At 40.5% G+C, this 17,834-nt stretch overlaps 1 protein-coding gene across 2 annotated transcripts in view; it reads left to right on the top strand.

The window, feature by feature from the left end:
* The window catches only part of DAPK2 (death associated protein kinase 2), a 53,208-nt gene extending 36,071 nt beyond the window's left edge, over positions 1–17,137 (top strand). Inside the window, exons 5-12 of one of the 2 annotated variants that reach the window (XM_086620101.1) lie at positions 2,489–2,618; positions 3,776–3,824; positions 4,505–4,531; positions 8,331–8,483; positions 9,668–9,713; positions 16,186–16,275; positions 16,452–16,532; positions 17,063–17,137. In XM_086620101.1, coding sequence (XP_086476227.1) covers positions 2,489–2,618; positions 3,776–3,824; positions 4,505–4,531; positions 8,331–8,483; positions 9,668–9,713; positions 16,186–16,275; positions 16,452–16,532; positions 17,063–17,137 — 651 coding nt within the window. Of the gene's footprint in view, positions 1–2,488; positions 2,619–3,775; positions 3,825–4,504; positions 4,532–8,330; positions 8,484–9,667; positions 9,714–10,612; positions 11,249–16,185; positions 16,276–16,451; positions 16,533–17,062 lie in introns of those variants that run through there. The other variant, XM_009990236.2, reaches the window with a different exon arrangement.
* Positions 17,138–17,834: the final 697 nt, after the last annotated feature.

The following is a 17,834-nucleotide window of genomic DNA, read 5'->3' as shown; positions in this document are numbered from 1 at the left end:
CTTGAGACTAGCAGAAAGTCCTTTTTCAATAGCAGACTCACAGCTACAAAACTGGCTGCCTCGAACTTTGCTGCTTCCAGAAGTACATTCAAAGTGCGCTTGGGAGAAAGTAGAATAAAACAGAGGAGGGAACTGGTTTAAAATGGAGGAAAAAGGAAGAAACTGTACTGCTAGATTACATGTTTCTTGTCCTAACTTTAAATACGGGTTAGTTTATTACTAATTATGCGTGTACTATAAATAGACTTCTCCCAGATTCTCAGGATGTATATGCTGATTCCTTGTGCTGAAGGTGTGCCTAATGCTGTCTCTGTCTTAAATTGCTTGGTCTTGAGTCAGCGTTAATGGAATACATGTAGTCACTGCAAATGTGGCAAAACACATTAACCTAAGAAACTGGTTAGCAAACTACCGTCCAAATCTTCATGGGGTGCATGTGAAAAAGTGTAGGAGATGTGTGAGCACAGAAAGGATGTACATTTGATTTTGAAATTACTACATGAATCCAGAAGCCAAAAATTGAAATTTTTCACTGTGTATTAGGAAACAGTGTAATATCCAGTGGGATGAAGTTAATGTGAGAATGTATGTGTAACTTTTTCTATACTGACTCCTAGCTACTAATTTTGACATTTAATACCAGCAATGTCAGGTGGTCAATGAAGATGTTACAAGAAATGCAAGATAGAAATCAGAAAGGATTATAAAGATTATTAAAGATAACGAATCATTTCACTAGCAGTGAATATCAAGTGACCTAAAACATACAGAGTAACTCTCCTGGGTTTTATAGGACTGGGTTCGGAGTTTTGCTAGTGTTAAATTAGATGTGTATTTTTAAGCAGTGGTCTGATTAGATAGAGGATGATTCATAATTATCTCGTCACTTAACAGGGCTCCACCGACTGCAGTGGAGCTACAATGACTTACACCACCTAAGGAATAAAACAGTCCAAGAGGAAGTGACTGTGACTTTTTGCCATTTCAGACTGTTCTGTCTGCTTTAGACAAGCTTACGTCATGTATCTGGGCTGAAAACATATGCCCTAGATCTGTGAAATAAAACCAGACTTGTTAGCCTGAGACTAAAATTTTCTTGGTCCAATGACTATGACAATAAATTATTCATATGCTCTCTTTCCCAGTGCAGCTCTGACTGAGAGTATTTGTTAGCAGAAGCTGCTTCCATCTTAGGATCTGCTGTGAAAAGGCCAGACAGCTGCCAGCAGGGAATCAAACTGTCTCACTGTTGCTCTTGAGCTTATGGTTAAGTTATGACAAATTAATGCATTAAAACTCTTCATGGGAGATAAATTGAACCCATAGTTTACTCTGAAACCTGTGCAATAGGGCCATGGTAGGGATTAACTAAGACTGAGAAATGTAGTTGAAGAAATAAGTTTAGGAAATATCCGTTATATCTGGTAAAGAAAGTCAATGTCTGTGGTTGAAAAAGTTAGCTTTAATTTCACAGTTCTAGCTTCAGCTTCTCCCAACAATGCTGTGAGAAGTGCTACACGTTCTTTTAATAGCTTGCTATCGTATATGAGTTAGGACCTCTCATCCCAACTCTTTCCATTTTCTGAGCTGTTCAGATAGTGCGTCCTAGGTCTCTCCTGGCCTTGTTGCAGCTGTGAGTTTAGCCTCATAGAGAAGAACGTTTTTCCTTCTCTAAGTAGGTTCAGCTATGACTAGAATCCCTCAAGAAGGATTTGATAAGACATCTTCCAGTGGGTTACAATACAGTATAGGGACAGCTGGGCAGAAATAGTGAGGTTTCCCAGTGTAAATTCCAAGAACAGATCAGTAAAATTGCGGTCAGTCAAAATATTCAGTGGTGCAGCTCTCCTTCAGGATCAAGAAATGGCACTCTGTCTCTGCAGCAGGTATCTGCTACCTGCCAGCTGCTGTTATGTGTGCACCAGTTGTTGTAACTGAGGCAAATCCATAGGGTCAGGGTGTGACATCTTCCCAGGAGGCCCTGCAGGAGGCGGGTATACTCTCCGTTTTAATAGAGGACAAGATAAACTGAGCTTCCACTTCATGTTATATGATAATGCTGCTGGGCTGATAATCTAGTGGCGTATTTTGTCAGATTAGGGAACTACATACAGTTGTGTGAAAAAACTTCTGTCACATTGTGAAAGCAAGGGTTATCTTGCTTTCATCCTGGCAATAAGCATCATTAAGAAAATAAGTCAACAGGAAGATAGAAAAAAGCAGATTTTGCATGAGATAAAACTAAAGGAATGAAAGTAATGCTCTTCTTAGATTTACTTTGCTTTTATGAAGTTCTGGTCTATTCAATGATGTCAAATTTCCCAGTTGTCATCCCTTTATCAAAAGAACAAATCGTAAATGGTTAGGCATAGATATGTATTTCTTGTTCTATAGTGCTGTGTATGTGGAAAAAAAAAGTTGAGAACTCTGTTACTTTCCCAATATATTACTATTATAATAACAAAGATCTATTCTTTCTTATTTCTAGCCTGAAAACATTATGCTTCTAGACAAGAATATCCCTATTCCACATATCAAACTCATTGACTTCGGCCTGGCTCACAAAATAGAAGATGGAGTTGAATTTAAAAACATTTTTGGAACTCCAGAATTTGTAGGTGAGTGAGTGATCCGTTCCTTTGTCTCATATTGCAAGTTCTACGAGGAAGTTGAAACTTTTCAAGATTAAAACTTAGGGGATAGAGGTCGTTTCAATCTTATTTGCATCAGAGTGACCTAAATCTAGAGGTTTATTATTTTTTTCCTGGAATAAGTGAAAGGTGCTTTCCATAAACCAGATGGGCTACTCCTGTGAGAGTAGGTTGCTGCCAAATAAGTATTTAGAGATGTAAATTCAGGATTGAGATTGTGAAACCCTGCAGATAAAAATTAGAAGTTTTTACTTGCTGCCTGGGGCAAGTAAGTGCTCTGCCTTGCAGTACATGGTTATCTCTGTCCTTGCTTTCTAGATGAAACTGCCTCACACTGTGCACCTGTTGAGGACAAAACCGTCACCTCCCCTTACATTTTTCCACCTGATTCTCTTTTTATTACTCACTGATCATAATTCTAATCCATCTCGCTCAAATTTTAGGTTATTCCTACTCCTTTCTACTAGTTTCAAGTAGAGGTTTTGGGGTTGGGTGTTGAGGGGCAGGGAGGGGATGTAATTTCTGTTCCAGATAAACACAACCATTACAGACACCTTTTTTCATCTCATTGCCTCACCTTGGTCTTTTCTCTTGCATGCAGTCTTATACGGGGATGTTTTCCAATCAGGAAATGTTTCTCATAAAGATCATAGGGTTTGACATGGATAGCAATGTAGTCTGGCATGTAATTTCAGTCTCTTGCCCAAGGGCTGTTTCTGGCTGGCCATTAGAAACAAGCTTTAATGGCACTGGTTAAAAACAAAACAATAGCTCATACTCTTAGGGGTAGCAGTATCCTAGGGAGGTGAAATAGTTATTTATAATTTGCACTGTAATTAGTATATAATACCTGCTTTACCCTTATCCTTGAGTTGCATTGTGCTCCGAGTTTCTCTAAATAATCTCTTTTGCACACCTGTGAACTTGAATTCCTATCAGGGCTATAAAACTATAGACAGTGCATCCTGTAACTACCTTTCCTTTTCCCACCCACCCTTTCTCCCTCTTGGTAGTTCTTGACCTGCTGTTCAACTCAGCTTGGTAAAAATTTGTTACCTCAGTTGCTGATGTTTGATTAAATTTGTTACCTCAGTTGCTGATGTTTGATTAAATTTTTCTTACAGCTCCAGAAATAGTAAACTATGAACCACTTGGACTAGCTGCAGATATGTGGTAAGTTGGAACAGGTTTTTTTTCCACATTGCTCTGCTGTTACTTTTTCCCAATTTGCTCTGAATAGAATCCATTCCACTGCAGCAAATAAAAACCAAACCAAAACAAAAAGCTTAAGTGCAGTTAATAACTCTTTATTCTGTCTTTCAGTTTTTATATGTTCTTTTTAATTAAAAGATAAGCATTTAATTTCTGCAAAATTGCAATGCAAAACTTTAGTGATGGCAGTTATAGAGTTAAGTTTGCCTCTGTTTACTGCAGAGGAGCACTCTTAAAAGAAAACATGTTCCTGCAGTGCTTGTGACAGCTTTATTTATAAAAGCACTGCATGCAGAGGAGACCTGCGTACTAATCTGACCTGCTGAGAAGGCAGGCAAAAGACGTTGCCCCAAATAAAACATCCTTGATTCTATGTCTTTGTATTTCTCATGTTTATTGAAGTAAATACCTACTAGAGTAGACACACGTAAAGACACTTAAAATATCCACGTTACTTGAAGTTACATGTAAAATTCACGTTTTCCCTGAAACACTGTTCTTTGAGAGAGATTAGCAGTTATCTGAAGCCGCAACAGCTCTTCTGCCTGTAGAGCAGCTGCTATTGACTTTTTTGTATTGTGTACATTAAGAAGAATACAGGTCACGTAGAACCCCTGCAATTAATCTCCTTTGTTTTTCAGGAGCATAGGAGTCATCACCTACATACTGTGAGTACAATAGATTCCCTCCTGTAGAAGTGTTCTTAAAGCTCTGTTGCACTAGTACGGAATAGCTCTTCCCTGTAGTCATTGAAGAAAGGAGCTGCACACGTGGGGTGTGCCTAATGGGTAAATGTTATCCTGCAGCCTTTTCAAGTTTAAAATAAGGGTAAAAGAATAGGGGCTTTCTGAGCAGATGAAGAACAAATGTCTCTAGCATCACTGGGCATTTCTGCTTCTTATGGGACCTTGTCAGCTCCAAATAGAGGATGGAAAAGCCCAGGTGAGTATTGATTGCTCACAGAATGGCTATGAGCTACCAGCATGTGGAGAGAATAGCAACAGAAAGTGTAATAGTACCATTTACAAGGTGAGTTATTTCAGGTGAAAACAGGGAAGTTTTAATTTGCTTGTAAATGTAGCAGTCTAAATTACTATGCATAAATAAGGTCACCTGTATCAAAAAGATAACTTTAAGCTGGGATAGGAGCAGAGAAGTTGACCCTGAGAAGTGAAAATTCATGTCACAGGAGAAAAAAGGGCTCGTTAACAATGCTAGTAAAGCAAAGGCTGGTTGGGAATATCATTGCAATCAGTAAGCACAAGGGGGAAAAAAAGATACTTTTTAGAAGGAAAGTTTGTTAACTGGTGATGAATAAATAAAAGTATGAAATTATGACTGGCTCAGACTCTAAAAGGAATGAGGTTCCGTGGGCATACTGGAGACAAGCAGTCGAGAGTTTTAAGATGTAGCTTGACAATTTGCAAAACTGCTTGTGTGACAATGGATGCATAGAGTGGAGGGGACAGCGCTTGTTTCTTCAAGAATTCTTTCCTCTGGTTTGATATGAGAATTACAGAAGTGGTCAGGGATCCTTGGACCTAACTGATTCCATTGAAATCAAGCTCTTGTGACCACTGAGGAGCAGAGCATGGTGGAAACTTCATGCTTGGTAATGCCTCACCCTAACATTCCTACCCTGGGCTGCTTCTGTTCCTTATGATACTCAGAGGACTAACCTGCTGCCAAACTGGTGCACTCCGGTGTTAGAGGGATTTGCACTACACTGCTCAGGGCTCAGTACAAGTATGGAGGCTTGAAGGGGAGGGATTGTCCTTTCAGTGTGGAAAATAAACGTAGTGGAATTAAATCCACTCTTGGGCTATACCCAAGACCCTAAAAGCTGTAAAAGAACAATGGTCTGAGAAGTCAGATTGAGTACAACAAATCTGCTTCTGTCTTGTGGTGCAGAGAAAGGTAGGGATAGTGGCTGAGCCCAAACTCAGGTAAAGGGGTTTAAAACATTGTCCAGACCCTTGCTTTTTATCAGCTCTCTGGTCTTCAGTGACATGTGTACTTGATAGGACATTAAACTTTGTAAATTGCTGTTTATGTGTGTTCATAAATGATGAGAGGAGAACTTAGGAGTTGAAGATAAGCACGTGGGAATAGTTCCCATGTGATTACAGTGCTGCACAGAGCCAGGTGCTCTTGACGTTTTTCTGTTGCATTGAGAGTTCTGTCCCCGGGGCAGAATAATGAAGCGGGTTTCTGTACTGGATCCAGTGTAGGAGATGTGTTTTACCCAGGTGGCTATTAATGATTGCCATAGTAATTAAGGCTGCAAATTGTCTCCCTATGAATGATAAGAAAAAAAACAAACATGCTTTTTCTTATGGGAGGGGTCAGCTTGCCTGACATGCTATGTACTAGAAATTGGTATACCTTTAACTAGTATTGCCTGTTAATTTTAAAACCTTTTGTTCTGAAGAATTCTGCATAAATGGGGTGTGTTCAATGATACCACCCACTTTAGCAAACATGCCAGCAGTCAAATGGATGCCAGCATCAGGTGTAGAGATCAAAATGCCTACAAGTTCTTAATTCAGTAACCAGTGGAGTGATTCACTGGGTTGTAAGGGCGAAGGCTTTATTACTGCAGTCTGCTGCTAGATGTTTACAGGCACAGAGTCCTGATATGACAGAACTCGTTTGCATTAGGTGTTAGGATTTGAGAATCCTCCCGTTTTCCAGAACTCAATACTGAGTCCTAAAGAGAAAAAGAAATCATTCAGAGGAGAATAGAGCACTGGTGGCGTTGGCTTACGGCAAAGGGCCAGAAGGTGGAATTATAGCTACTTCATGGCACAGTTTTGGGAAAGGGAAAAGAAACCAAGGCTCTAGGGGCAGGTTTCCAAGCTTGAGTTTTGAAACAACATCCATGGTCTGTGGTGAGGTGCCTGCTTGTGGCTAACAGAAATGGAACAAAAGTTTAAAAGGGAGTATGTAAAACCTGTTAAGAAGTGAGATTGAGTGTGGCTTATGGGTTGAAATTTACTGCATCAAAGACAACTGGAGGACCTCACTCTTGCTGCCTTGCTGTGTCAGCTGCTTTGGTGCCATTGTATGATTGTAGACTCAAATGTTTATTCTGTGGATAAAACCACATGCAGTGGCTGGGCTCTGGGATGAATGGCCCAGGCGGTCCCATCTAACTTTCTGCTTACCCCCAAATTCACAGTCAACATGGTAGTGGCAATACAGACTGGGTAAAAGGTCTATTCTGAAGGAGAAGTTGTGGATGCCCTTGGAGGTGTTCAAGGCCAGGTTGGATGAGGCTTTGAGCAACCTGATCTAGCGGAAGGTGTCCCTGCTCATGGCAGGGGTGCTGGAACTAGATAGTCTTTAAGGTCCCTTCCAGCCCAAACCATTCTATGATTCTGCGATCATGTAAGCTAGCAGTTTAGTATTCAAAACCTCTGTTTAGATCCCAGGAGTTTGCTGCAGTCCTGTTTTGAGCTTGCTGCATCCTGAAAATATGCAATCAAAGCTAGACATAATAGATAAGCATAATAATAGCCCCAAACATTTTTTTAAAAGGCATGAGATCAGTTTTCTTAGTATAAATAACATTTCCTGTAAACCAGAGTTTTGCAAGTCAGCATCCCAGTGGACTGGGGAGGGAGGAAGGGCAGGGAAAGGAAGGCAGGGCAGGAGGAGTCTGCAATGAATCTCTTCTGACACTTGAGTTTTATGGAGCAGAGGTAAATATTCATCAAAGATTAAGGTCGTCAGTCACAGTTGAGAGGTAGGCAAAGCAGGGCGAAAGCTTTTTCTGTCTAAATATTAAAGATTGCTGAATAGCATTTTATTATGATGATGTCTCCATTATATCCTTGCAGTTGGAGCAGAGTGCAAACAGAATGACATTTTGCATTGCTCAGAAACTGTTGGATTTTATTGCAGCTAAAGTCCTTTTGTTTGTGGATTCCTTTTAATGAGCAGTGTGGCCCTACCTCTCCTGCAGAGTTGGCCTCTAGGCAAGGCCACGCACCTGACTTCTGATCACACATTGTATATTGGTTCCAGCTGAGAAAGGTCTCTTGGCTGAACCCGCTGTGCAGGGAACTTGTCAGATGGAAAAGCAGTGTGGGCAGGGCTATTCCTACCAAAGAAAATCTATAGAAACACTACTTTATCTGCTTGAGGCCGATAGAAGCTTCTGCCTAGTAGTGTTTGTCATTTCACAGAGATAGAGACTCTCCTCAGCTGAAGCTTTTACTAGTTTGATTAGCAATTATTTCAGTGAGACGCTTAGGAAAATCTGCACATTAGTGCTGCACTAGACTTCCAAGATGAGTCTGACTCATAACCATAGATGTAGTGAGCCAAAGCCAGACCTGTTATTTTCCATGTGACATGGCTGCTGCAACACAAGATCCACAAATGTCCTGAGAATAGTGTAATTTCATTAGGAGACCGCTGCCGTTTATTTTTCCAATTGATTCATCTTTCCGGTTTACCTAGGCTTAGTGGTGCATCACCTTTCCTTGGAGAAACTAAACAAGAAACACTCGCCAACATCACAGCTGTGAATTATGAATTTGATGAAGAATTTTTCAGCAATACCAGTGACCTTGCAAAAGATTTTATTCAGAAACTCCTGGTGAAAGATACACGGTAAGTAAAAATTCAGAAAGATCCATTTGTCTCTAAGATAAATCTGGTGAAACGTGGCCTGGCGAGTCATCTGTAAAGCTTTCTCTGCACTATGTATTGCCATTCAAGAGCAAGATGGGAGGCTGCTGCTGTGCCCCTAGTTAACCACTGCACCCAGAAACCCTAGCAAAAGGACAACATCTCCTCAGCTAAATTTCACTTTCAGGACTGAATTCTCTTCTGAGACAAGCTGGTACAACAATAGCATGTAGGTGAAGAGCTGACAATGGTGTGCAAAATCTGTAGTTATGGTAACTACCTCTCCAATATTTCAGTCTATTATGAACTACATGCAAGGAGGTGACGTGATCCCAGGATATGCTCCCAGTGGTGCAAGGGCAGAAAAACCTTCACATGTGCTCACAGTGGAATTGTTCCTTAAGTCTCTCTGCATTGTTGCAATCACCTAGAATTTGTGTGGCAGCTATGCAGATCTTTATTCCCAGTTTATAGGAACCACAGACATTTTTTTAGTTTTTCTTGCTTTTAATGTCAGGCCATTGCAGTTCTTCCTAATGGCTTCATTAGGGGAGAAAATAGGTGTTAGAGAGAAAGAGGCAAGCTATTTGGTCAAGACTTCTGCAAATCCTCAGGCCTTAGAATTGGCTAGATTAGATGGAGTCCAACAAGAGGTTTCATGGGTCTAGCAACCTCCTTCTGAGAAAGGACAAGTCAGTGCTATTGAAATTTGTCCCGTGTACAGAGGCAGTCCCTGTGCAATGCTGTGTTCCTGCCTTCGATTCTCAGTGCTCTTAACGTGCTGCCAAACTGCCACAACGCAGGAAGTGTTAGGTTTGAAGTGTTCCTCCCAGAAATGTTGCTTTCAGGAAGTGGCAGCTCCTGGAGTGATATAATACTGTGTTCCAAATGACAGTTTTGATAGAATTAATGTTGTAAACTTTGATTCACAGTCTTATTAAAGGTGTATAGAAAGAGTTTATTTTCTAAGCATGTGGGATGAACAAAACAAAGTAACATTTTATCACTTTTTGTGAAAGATTACACAAATACAGGAAGTTTGAGAATTAGTGCTGGCATTATCTTGATAAAAGCTTCATATAGAGTCTGAGAGAAATAGGGGTCAATGGACTTGGGTACAAGGTATTTGCCATTCAACACTTTTTAATTGTGTTATTGTTTTTTAGGAAACGACTTACAATTCAGGAAGCTCTGTCTCATCCATGGATAACGGTAAGGCTGAATAAAGAGCCAGATTTTCAGATTTTGTTTTTTACTGTGAGCAAAGCAGAGATGATATTCTCACTCGTATTGGTGTGTTAAATGGAAAACTGCCCTCTAAGTTCTTGGAGACCCTAGGTATCTCAAAGAGATGCCTGGAAAGAAATTGGTTGCGTCTGATTAAGTCCTTGGATTTCTGTGAATGGCTTCTTTTATTATCATAACTTTCAAAAAGAGGGGATCAAAGCTTTGATGTTTGTTGCACATTACAGTGTCCTACATTAGACTGGGCTTTGCATTTTTCCATCCTTCTTCTCTGTTTGCACGGACATGTTGGGTGTAGTGCTTTCTTGAGTTGAGAGTACTACAGCCAATGTGTAAAATATAATTTCTCTCAAGATATAACTGCTGTACCAAGTGTGTTGATTTGCTCACATTTATGTGTCTGTATGTTCATCATAAATATTGCTTGCTTTTGTGGATAAGTCTCTTATGGAAAATACCTCAGGCTAATCTCAGCATGACTGATGAAGGATGTTTGAAATTCAGTTTTTGCTCTGCATTGAACAAAACTGGGGTGATTTCACCATTGTTGTTTTTCCTCTTACAAATATTGATAGCTTTGAGACTTGTTAACTGCTAAAAATTAACATGAAAATAGATTACGGGCCTGTTATTTACACTTACCACATTGGAATGAAGGCATGTCACTTGTCACATTAGTTTTTGGGTTTGTGGTTTGTTTTCTTTTGTTTTCTTTTAATGAAATGCATGAAGGAAAATCTGTGGGAGCAAAGAATCTCCCAGTGTTGTGGAAGTTCAGGCTGCATCCTTTGTGAAGAGTTTTTGCATTACTACACTATCTTGTAAGCGGTCAGTAATTTTGGTTCCTCTGTCTGACGACTCACCAGCTGAAAGAAGAAACAAAAGTCCAAGAAAACAAGAAGGTTGAGAACACACAGCTGAAGACAAAACGCCTGAGAGAGTACACCATAAAGTGCCATTCGAGTATGCCTCCCAATAATACCTACATCAACTTCGAGCGCTTTGCCCGGGTAGTAGAAGACATTTCACTTACGGAACGGGGTTTCAGCACTTTGGCTGCATCCCATGATTCCTTGCAGGAGGACATTGATGCTCTGGTTTCCATCTATAATGAGAAAGAAGCTTGGTATAAAGAAGAGAATGAAAGTGTGAGGCACAAGCTGTCCCAGCTGAAGTATGAATACCGTAAAATTGAATCCCTGAAAAGACATCTACAAGATGATATCAAGACTGTAGGCACTAGTCTTACAGGCATAACTGGGAAATATGCTGATCTGCAGAGTCAGTATGAATCTCTCAGTCAAGAACTTTCTGAGGAACTCAAGTGGATACAGGATTTAATGAGTAGTTTTCAACTGGAAAACGAAGCCTATGTGAATGGAAACTTTGACTCTGTTTTCAGCAAAGATACTAATGAATCACTAATGGAGCTGTTAAATAGATCTCGCTGTGAAGAATTCCTTGCAGGGTTGAATCTCGACGTAGCAGAATCAAATCAGTAATGTTTTAAATCAGGTTGGGTACAGAGTTTGCTGCCTGTTTCAATGTACAGCAGTTTAAAAAGTTTTCAGTGTGTAGATTCTACACAAAAGCATCACCTAGAACTAAAATAGAAATTCTGATGTGTTGCACGAGATGCTGATCAAAACCATAAACTCTGAGTGGTTTGTAGTGTTGAAGTTGTTTCCCCATGTTAGGTGTCTGAACTTACAGGAACTAGATTATCACAGTGGTGTGGACACATCTAATGCTACAGCCTTTTGCATTGCCTATATCATACTTCATCATGTATTACAGTTCCTGAAGATTCCTAAGTAATTAATTTGGAATAAAGAGTTGGTCAATCTGTACTTACTAGAAGCTGGGTGCCTGGAAACTAATAAAAATCTCATGATAGCATCTTTGGTTGGATGAAGGAAACAGTCGTGTAGACCTGCTGCAGGCAGTTCTATAGACTATATGAGAGAAATACTTGCAAAGGTTAAATCTGTCCTGTAAAACAAAGTAAATGGTGTAGTAATTTAACATTTAGCTGGGAATTCTTTATGAAACGGCTGCTGATGAAGAAAAGTTAAGATTATTTTTTATGCCAGTTACGCAGGGCGAAATCTTTTACCATTGAAGGTGTTAGCTGTCGATTATCTTTTAGTTTAAAATTCAGCTAAGTTTGCTGTCCTGTTCCAAAGAGATCCTATTCAAAAGACACAACTGGGAACTTGAAATGAACTGATCAAATAACCATGCATGTAAATTTAGAGTGCAAATATTAATTTGTGCGTGGTAAGTGATAACGTAGACCTCTAGTCTGGTTTCTACAGTAAAGATGATGACAAAGCTACAACTAATGTAACCTATGATGTGGGATTTGAGACAAGTGTTCTTGCTGTGAAGATTTTTTTAAGTTTTGTGAAGTAAAAGAAGAGTTGGCCCAAACTTGAATCATGCCCTGCTGTCTTGTATTTCAAATAAGTCATTTGGTTACACTGTATTAATATGCACAGATGTACCTATCTTGGTTTTGGACACAATAAATAGTTATTTATGCAGGATGCAACTGTTCCCTGATGGTGTAGTTAGTGACTGAAAAAGAGATGTCAGGCTTCTGTGTACTGAAAAGAGTCGCCGTCCCGAGTTCTGCGGCCAGCTTACAGCCGCTTTGCGTAGCTGTATGAATTTGCTGCAAGGTGACTTATGCAGCTACAAGAATCGGTGAGATAGCCAAGCATCCCGGCGTCACTGCTCAAGTTCATCTAGAGTGGATCTTTATGTATATATTTTAGAGCATGTCTTTCACTGCTCAGCCTCCCTCCTCCTTTTCCAGAGAAGTTAATGTCCTAACTAAATTGAACTGTGGTTCATAACGTCATTAAGAATCACGTTTCCTTCTTTCAGATAAAAAGATAAAAATATTGTCATCCAATTTGTGTGAAGTACAGTGAACTCATCACTGCCATGTCTTTGTAAAGACATGCAGAGGCTGGTGAAAATTCAGACTTCTGAAAACAGTTATTCCATAGGGGTATTGTTACTCCTGCCGTTGTACTCCATGGAGGATGGAAACTCGATGTGCTCTCTGTGGCATCTTTCTTTGCACAATATTTAAAATTTTCAAAAGCTTCAAAGTAGTGTAGGTAGCCAGGAGATGTCCCTTGCAAGCTGTTGCTGATGATTGGGGAGAATTGGGCTCCACTGTGACAGAGTATTGAGAATTTTACTTGCGTTTTGAGAGAATAAAAAAACACATTTCAGTCGTCATTTCTGCAGGTTCCTTAGAGCTGGAAGACCCACAAGATACCGTCCAGGGGAACCAGAACACAGGATTTTTTTATGAGGCAGAGAATTTTAGTTAAAAAGTAACTTAAAGCTTAGTGAGAGTTAATATCTGCAGAAAAGACTCTCAAGAAAGAGAATCTGCCTTCCTTCAGCCATGATCTCATATTCTCTGTTCACGTAGATTTGCTTTATGAACAAATGCACTGGCACAATGAGAAGGAACATTAAATGAGGCCACTCTGTTCCTGAGCGTGTTTGGGTGAGGCTAATATTGTTGTGACTCAGTCCTTGAGGCTGCTGCTCTCTGAGCTGAAGGAGGTCACTGGCATTCTGCTTTGAGAAGGTATTCTGATGATTGCAAAAACGACAAGGTCACTGGTTTGCAGGTACTTAGAAATTGAGAAGCAGTTATTAACTGTCTGGAGTACTGTAAAGTGAGCTATTTTGATTCAGCGATGGTTCTGCTGCTGCAAGGGCACTCAGAAATTTTTCTTGATGATTGTGCAGCTGACATTTAGCCAGTGACATTTTTTCCACTTTAAATTGATTCCTACTCAGTGTTTTGTTGCACTGTGCTAGCCATTTGCAGCATGAGGAAATGATATTTAATGCTTAAATGTCTCAGTTCTGTTGTATGCAAATGATGTATACATCTAAAGAGAAAGAGGCTTAGCTGATAGCTTGGCTCCTTGAATTGCTGCTGAGATATTTGCACAAGTGCTATACCTATAGCATTTGATGAGAAAAGTGGATTTGTTATCTCATAAACATTATCAATTATTTTGCTGAAAAAATGTTTATATCTTCACTGATGTGTTTTCCATTCTCCTGTGGTACTCTTGCTTCTTCAAGTGTCTAGCTTAGTTGTATTTCAGTCCAGTTCAGTATAAATATTTTTGGGTTATCTACCTCCTACGTGTGCGGATCAGAACTGCTGCAATGGTTGTCATTCCATAAACTCCATGATCTTTGAAGGGTTGATTCCTGGCCTTTCTCTTTTTACTTTCACCAGATCTGGTTTTTGAACGTTTTTTTCCCCTCCATCTGTCACATACAGTTTTCTGGTCTATGCTAATTTTGATGTGGTTTTGGAGTTCAAAGGTGCTTCACGTTCAGAAAGACTGTGTCAGGGTTTGCAGAACATCTGCTCCTTAACACCGGATTGGCATCCAAAAATTTTAGGTACATATTTGAATTCTGATGTATATATTTTTTCCTTTGTATTTTTCCATACTCAGGTATTGCAATTCTTTCCTCAGATAGTTATTGCCACAGTATCTTGTGTGGCAATAACAAGATGTCTTGTGCTTTTGTACTGTGTGTATGGTTAAAGGACAAAGCCTGAGTTTTATCAGATACGCTGTAGCGTGTATCCTTGTCACTAATACTAAACGACAGCTGACCTTTCCCCGTTTTATTGCAGTGATGTCAGCAAAACATACTGGAGAGAATTTGATGGAATGTTGTGAAAATGATTAAGGGATTGGAGTGTCTGTCTAAGGGGGAGAGAGCTGGGATTGTTTATTCTCAAAAACAGAAGGCTTGAGGGTGATCTTCTCGATCTGTATAAATATGTGATGGAATAGAGTAAAGGAAAAAGAGCCAGGGTCTCCTCAGTGGTATCCAGTGACAGGACAAGAGGCAGTCAGCACAAATTGAAATAAAGAAAGTCCATCTAAACATTAAAAAAAGCAAACAAACTTGTTTACTAAAGGAGCAGTCAAACACTGGAACATGTTGCCCAAAGGCGTTGTGAAGTCCTTTGAAACCCAAGTGGGACGTGGCCCTGGGCAAGCTGCAGTAGCTGACTCTGCCCTGAGCAGGGGGCTGGACTAGATGCCCTCCAGAGGCCTCTTCCAAACTCGGCTGTTCTCTGATTCCTTGTGATTCCAGTGTTAACCAAAGCTGATCATAGATTTACTTTTCTTGGGCCACCTTCTAATTCTGCTTGGGATCTGTCAATCTCGGGCTAATTGCAGAAAATTACTTGCAGTGGCAGGTTACCTGAGCCTTCCTGAGATTTTTGGTAAGCAGACAGGGTTTTATCGACCAGCTTCGTGAGACACAGAAAAAAGACTACTCTTTGGTACCAGTTTAATATTTGGGTTGTAGAATACAGCTAGCACGCTCTGAAGTTATTCCATATTTCACACTCACATGAATTCACATGTTCTCCATCTTCAGATCTGAAATGACTGCCTCAGACTTACCTGTGATGTTTAAATCAGCCTGGTAAAAGAAAAACTGTAAAAGCACAATTCAGAAAAGATGTGCTAGAATAAAATGAAGAGCCACATGCTGGAAGTTAGGAAAGGGCCTGAGTGTATCTTTGATTTTAAAGTATCCACGTAAAGGACAAAACGTGAAAACTTCTATCTGAAAATTTAGCAGGTGGCATGGGACCTAGCAGTGTGGTGATGCTGGGTTTGGTCCTATTGTGTCACGATTTCTAGCAGGCGTGTGCAAAACGCCTGAGCAGCAGCGTGCTGCAGTGCTGTTGATGTGCCGACAACAGCTCCATCTCCTTTCTGTCAGGACTCTGTGGAACTTTTTTGTTGCTCTCCCAATGGCTTTCAGAAAGAGGGATGTGAATAAAGGCCAGTCGATATGAGCTCAGTCCAGAGAAAATGGAGATGGTGCAGATGCGCACTGAGAAGCACCTTAGCGACTTTACAGAGTGAAAGCATTGCCTTAGCACCCTCTAGCATCCCCCTAGTTAGCTTTTGTTTGGCTGTCCATCATCCTGTCCTTTAGCTAGAAAAACTCTTCCCAGGCTTTTTGTTTTGTTTTGGTTTTTTTTATTTATGTGGATCATTAAGAAGCAGAAGGCAAAGTGGAGGATGGAGCAGTCTGTGGCTTGTGATACACTTATTTTTTGCCAGATCGAGTGGTAGAAAGGGGCAGCACTGGAGCTTCTCAGCACAATGTTGTGCACAGGGCCAAGCGTGACTACTGGCTGTACACTAATTTTAGGATTTTGTTTGACATCGAAGGGGTCCTGTCCAGGCACAGGGTGAACTAGATTTAATTATTTTTTCTGCTGCCTTTTCCCCGTATGAATCCCCAGCCAGCATTCTTTTCAGCCAGCTCCAGAGCACATGAAGAATCTTATGTATTTTATGCACCAAAGGGAGCCAAACAATAAAATTGCTCTCTTATTTTCCAGCCAGTGGACAAGCAACAGGCTTTGGTTCGGCAAGCATCTGTTGTTAACATGGAAAACTTCAAAAGGCAGTATGCTAGAAGGCGATGGAAGGTATGGCAGTGAGCCTTTAATACTTCTCATGTAAGGCTTCCTATGCCTGATGGGATCAGAGGGCAAGACAGAGCTTGAATGTAAAATTGTAATGTGCAGTAAGTAAATGAAATGTGTTTGGATGTGTCTGCATTGCATACGTGTGGTCAAATTCTCATTCTTCCCTCTCTCCATAGCTTTCTTACCGTATTGTCTCGTTGTGCAACCACTTATCTCGTTCGCTGGTGAAGAAGGTCCTGATACAAGATGAAAGTTTGGTAGGTACATTTCTCAAAGGGGAAAAGAGAAGGACCAGTTTTACTGTGCAGTGATTTTTTCTGTCCTTATAAGGGTGCACAGCTCCACAGGGTGGCAATGGTTTTGAGTGGGAAACCAGATGGCACCGTGATGTCTCCTGTGTGTCTTTAATGCTGCTGTTGTGTTACTGTGACAGAAATGTTGGGCAAGGAGGGCCGGTGACTCTAGAAACTCTTTAGGTGCTAGCCACATTTATTCTGTAAAGGAGCAGCACGGAGGCTGCAGATTGTGCCCGGATACCATAGCAGTGACCATGCTGTCTGAGCGAGAAATGAGCAGTTGTGCTCTCATCGAGTGCACTGCTGCTCGTTACCAGCTGCGTGATGGAGGGTGGGGGACCCTGCAGTCCAACTGACCTTCTGAATCAAACTGGGAGATTTCTGTTAGCTCTACTTCTCTCAATAGATGATACACTAATAATATTAGAACATCATATTTAGGAGCATGGTATCTCATTTATGTGACTGAAACATTGTGGTCTTTGTTTCAGACAAAATGTGAAAGTGACAGCGAGGATCTTTCACAAAGAAAAGCCACTCGTCAGAGGAGAAGCAGCGTGTCGTAACGTAATGAGAATTCCACAGGCAGGAGACAGAGGAAGCCTTCATTCTTGCTGAAAAAAGCAGTCCTGGCAGCAAACCTTGACTTCTTGTCTGAATCCTTGGTATGATGCTTCTCACTTCTTGAACTACACCAACAGCTGGATGATGTTATCAAATGCCTACTGAGCATTTTAGAAAATTGAGGATCCGGATTCCCAGGGAATTGCCGCAGCACAAGCACTGATTGGAGTGCTTTTATATGTTGAGCGTTTTTCAGTGATACTTCAATCTATTTGTGATATCAACTGCACTCAGGACATAGGGTTTCTACTGATATTCTTTTGCTGCAGAATAATTCACATTCCGCACAATGATTAAGACTGTGTGCATTATTATTTCAGGGAAATTGTTATTGAGTCTTAAGGAATTTTTTAATACAATTTTTATGTTTGCTAATAGCATGAATATTTGATGGCAGATATCTGACAGATTTTGTTAGCTGTGTGCAGAATTCTGTTATTGCTGTCAGGGAAGAGAAAATCATAGTGCCTTGATTAAAAAAAATCATATAACCTTGATTTTCACGAACCTAGGAGTAAACAGCTCTATACTGCAATAAGCATTGTGCTTCTGTCTTTGGCTGAAGACTAGAACAACTGCTGTTGTTAATTTGAGTACAACTGATTCTGGCCGCTGAGAGGATGAGATTGGCCAGGGCAA

The sequence above is a fragment of the Tauraco erythrolophus genome, chromosome 14 (genome assembly GCF_009769465.1).
Source record: "Tauraco erythrolophus isolate bTauEry1 chromosome 14, bTauEry1.pri, whole genome shotgun sequence".
Classification (NCBI taxonomy): Eukaryota; Metazoa; Chordata; class Aves; order Musophagiformes; family Musophagidae; genus Tauraco; species Tauraco erythrolophus.
This window is presented reverse-complemented; position numbering and strand designations above follow the sequence as displayed.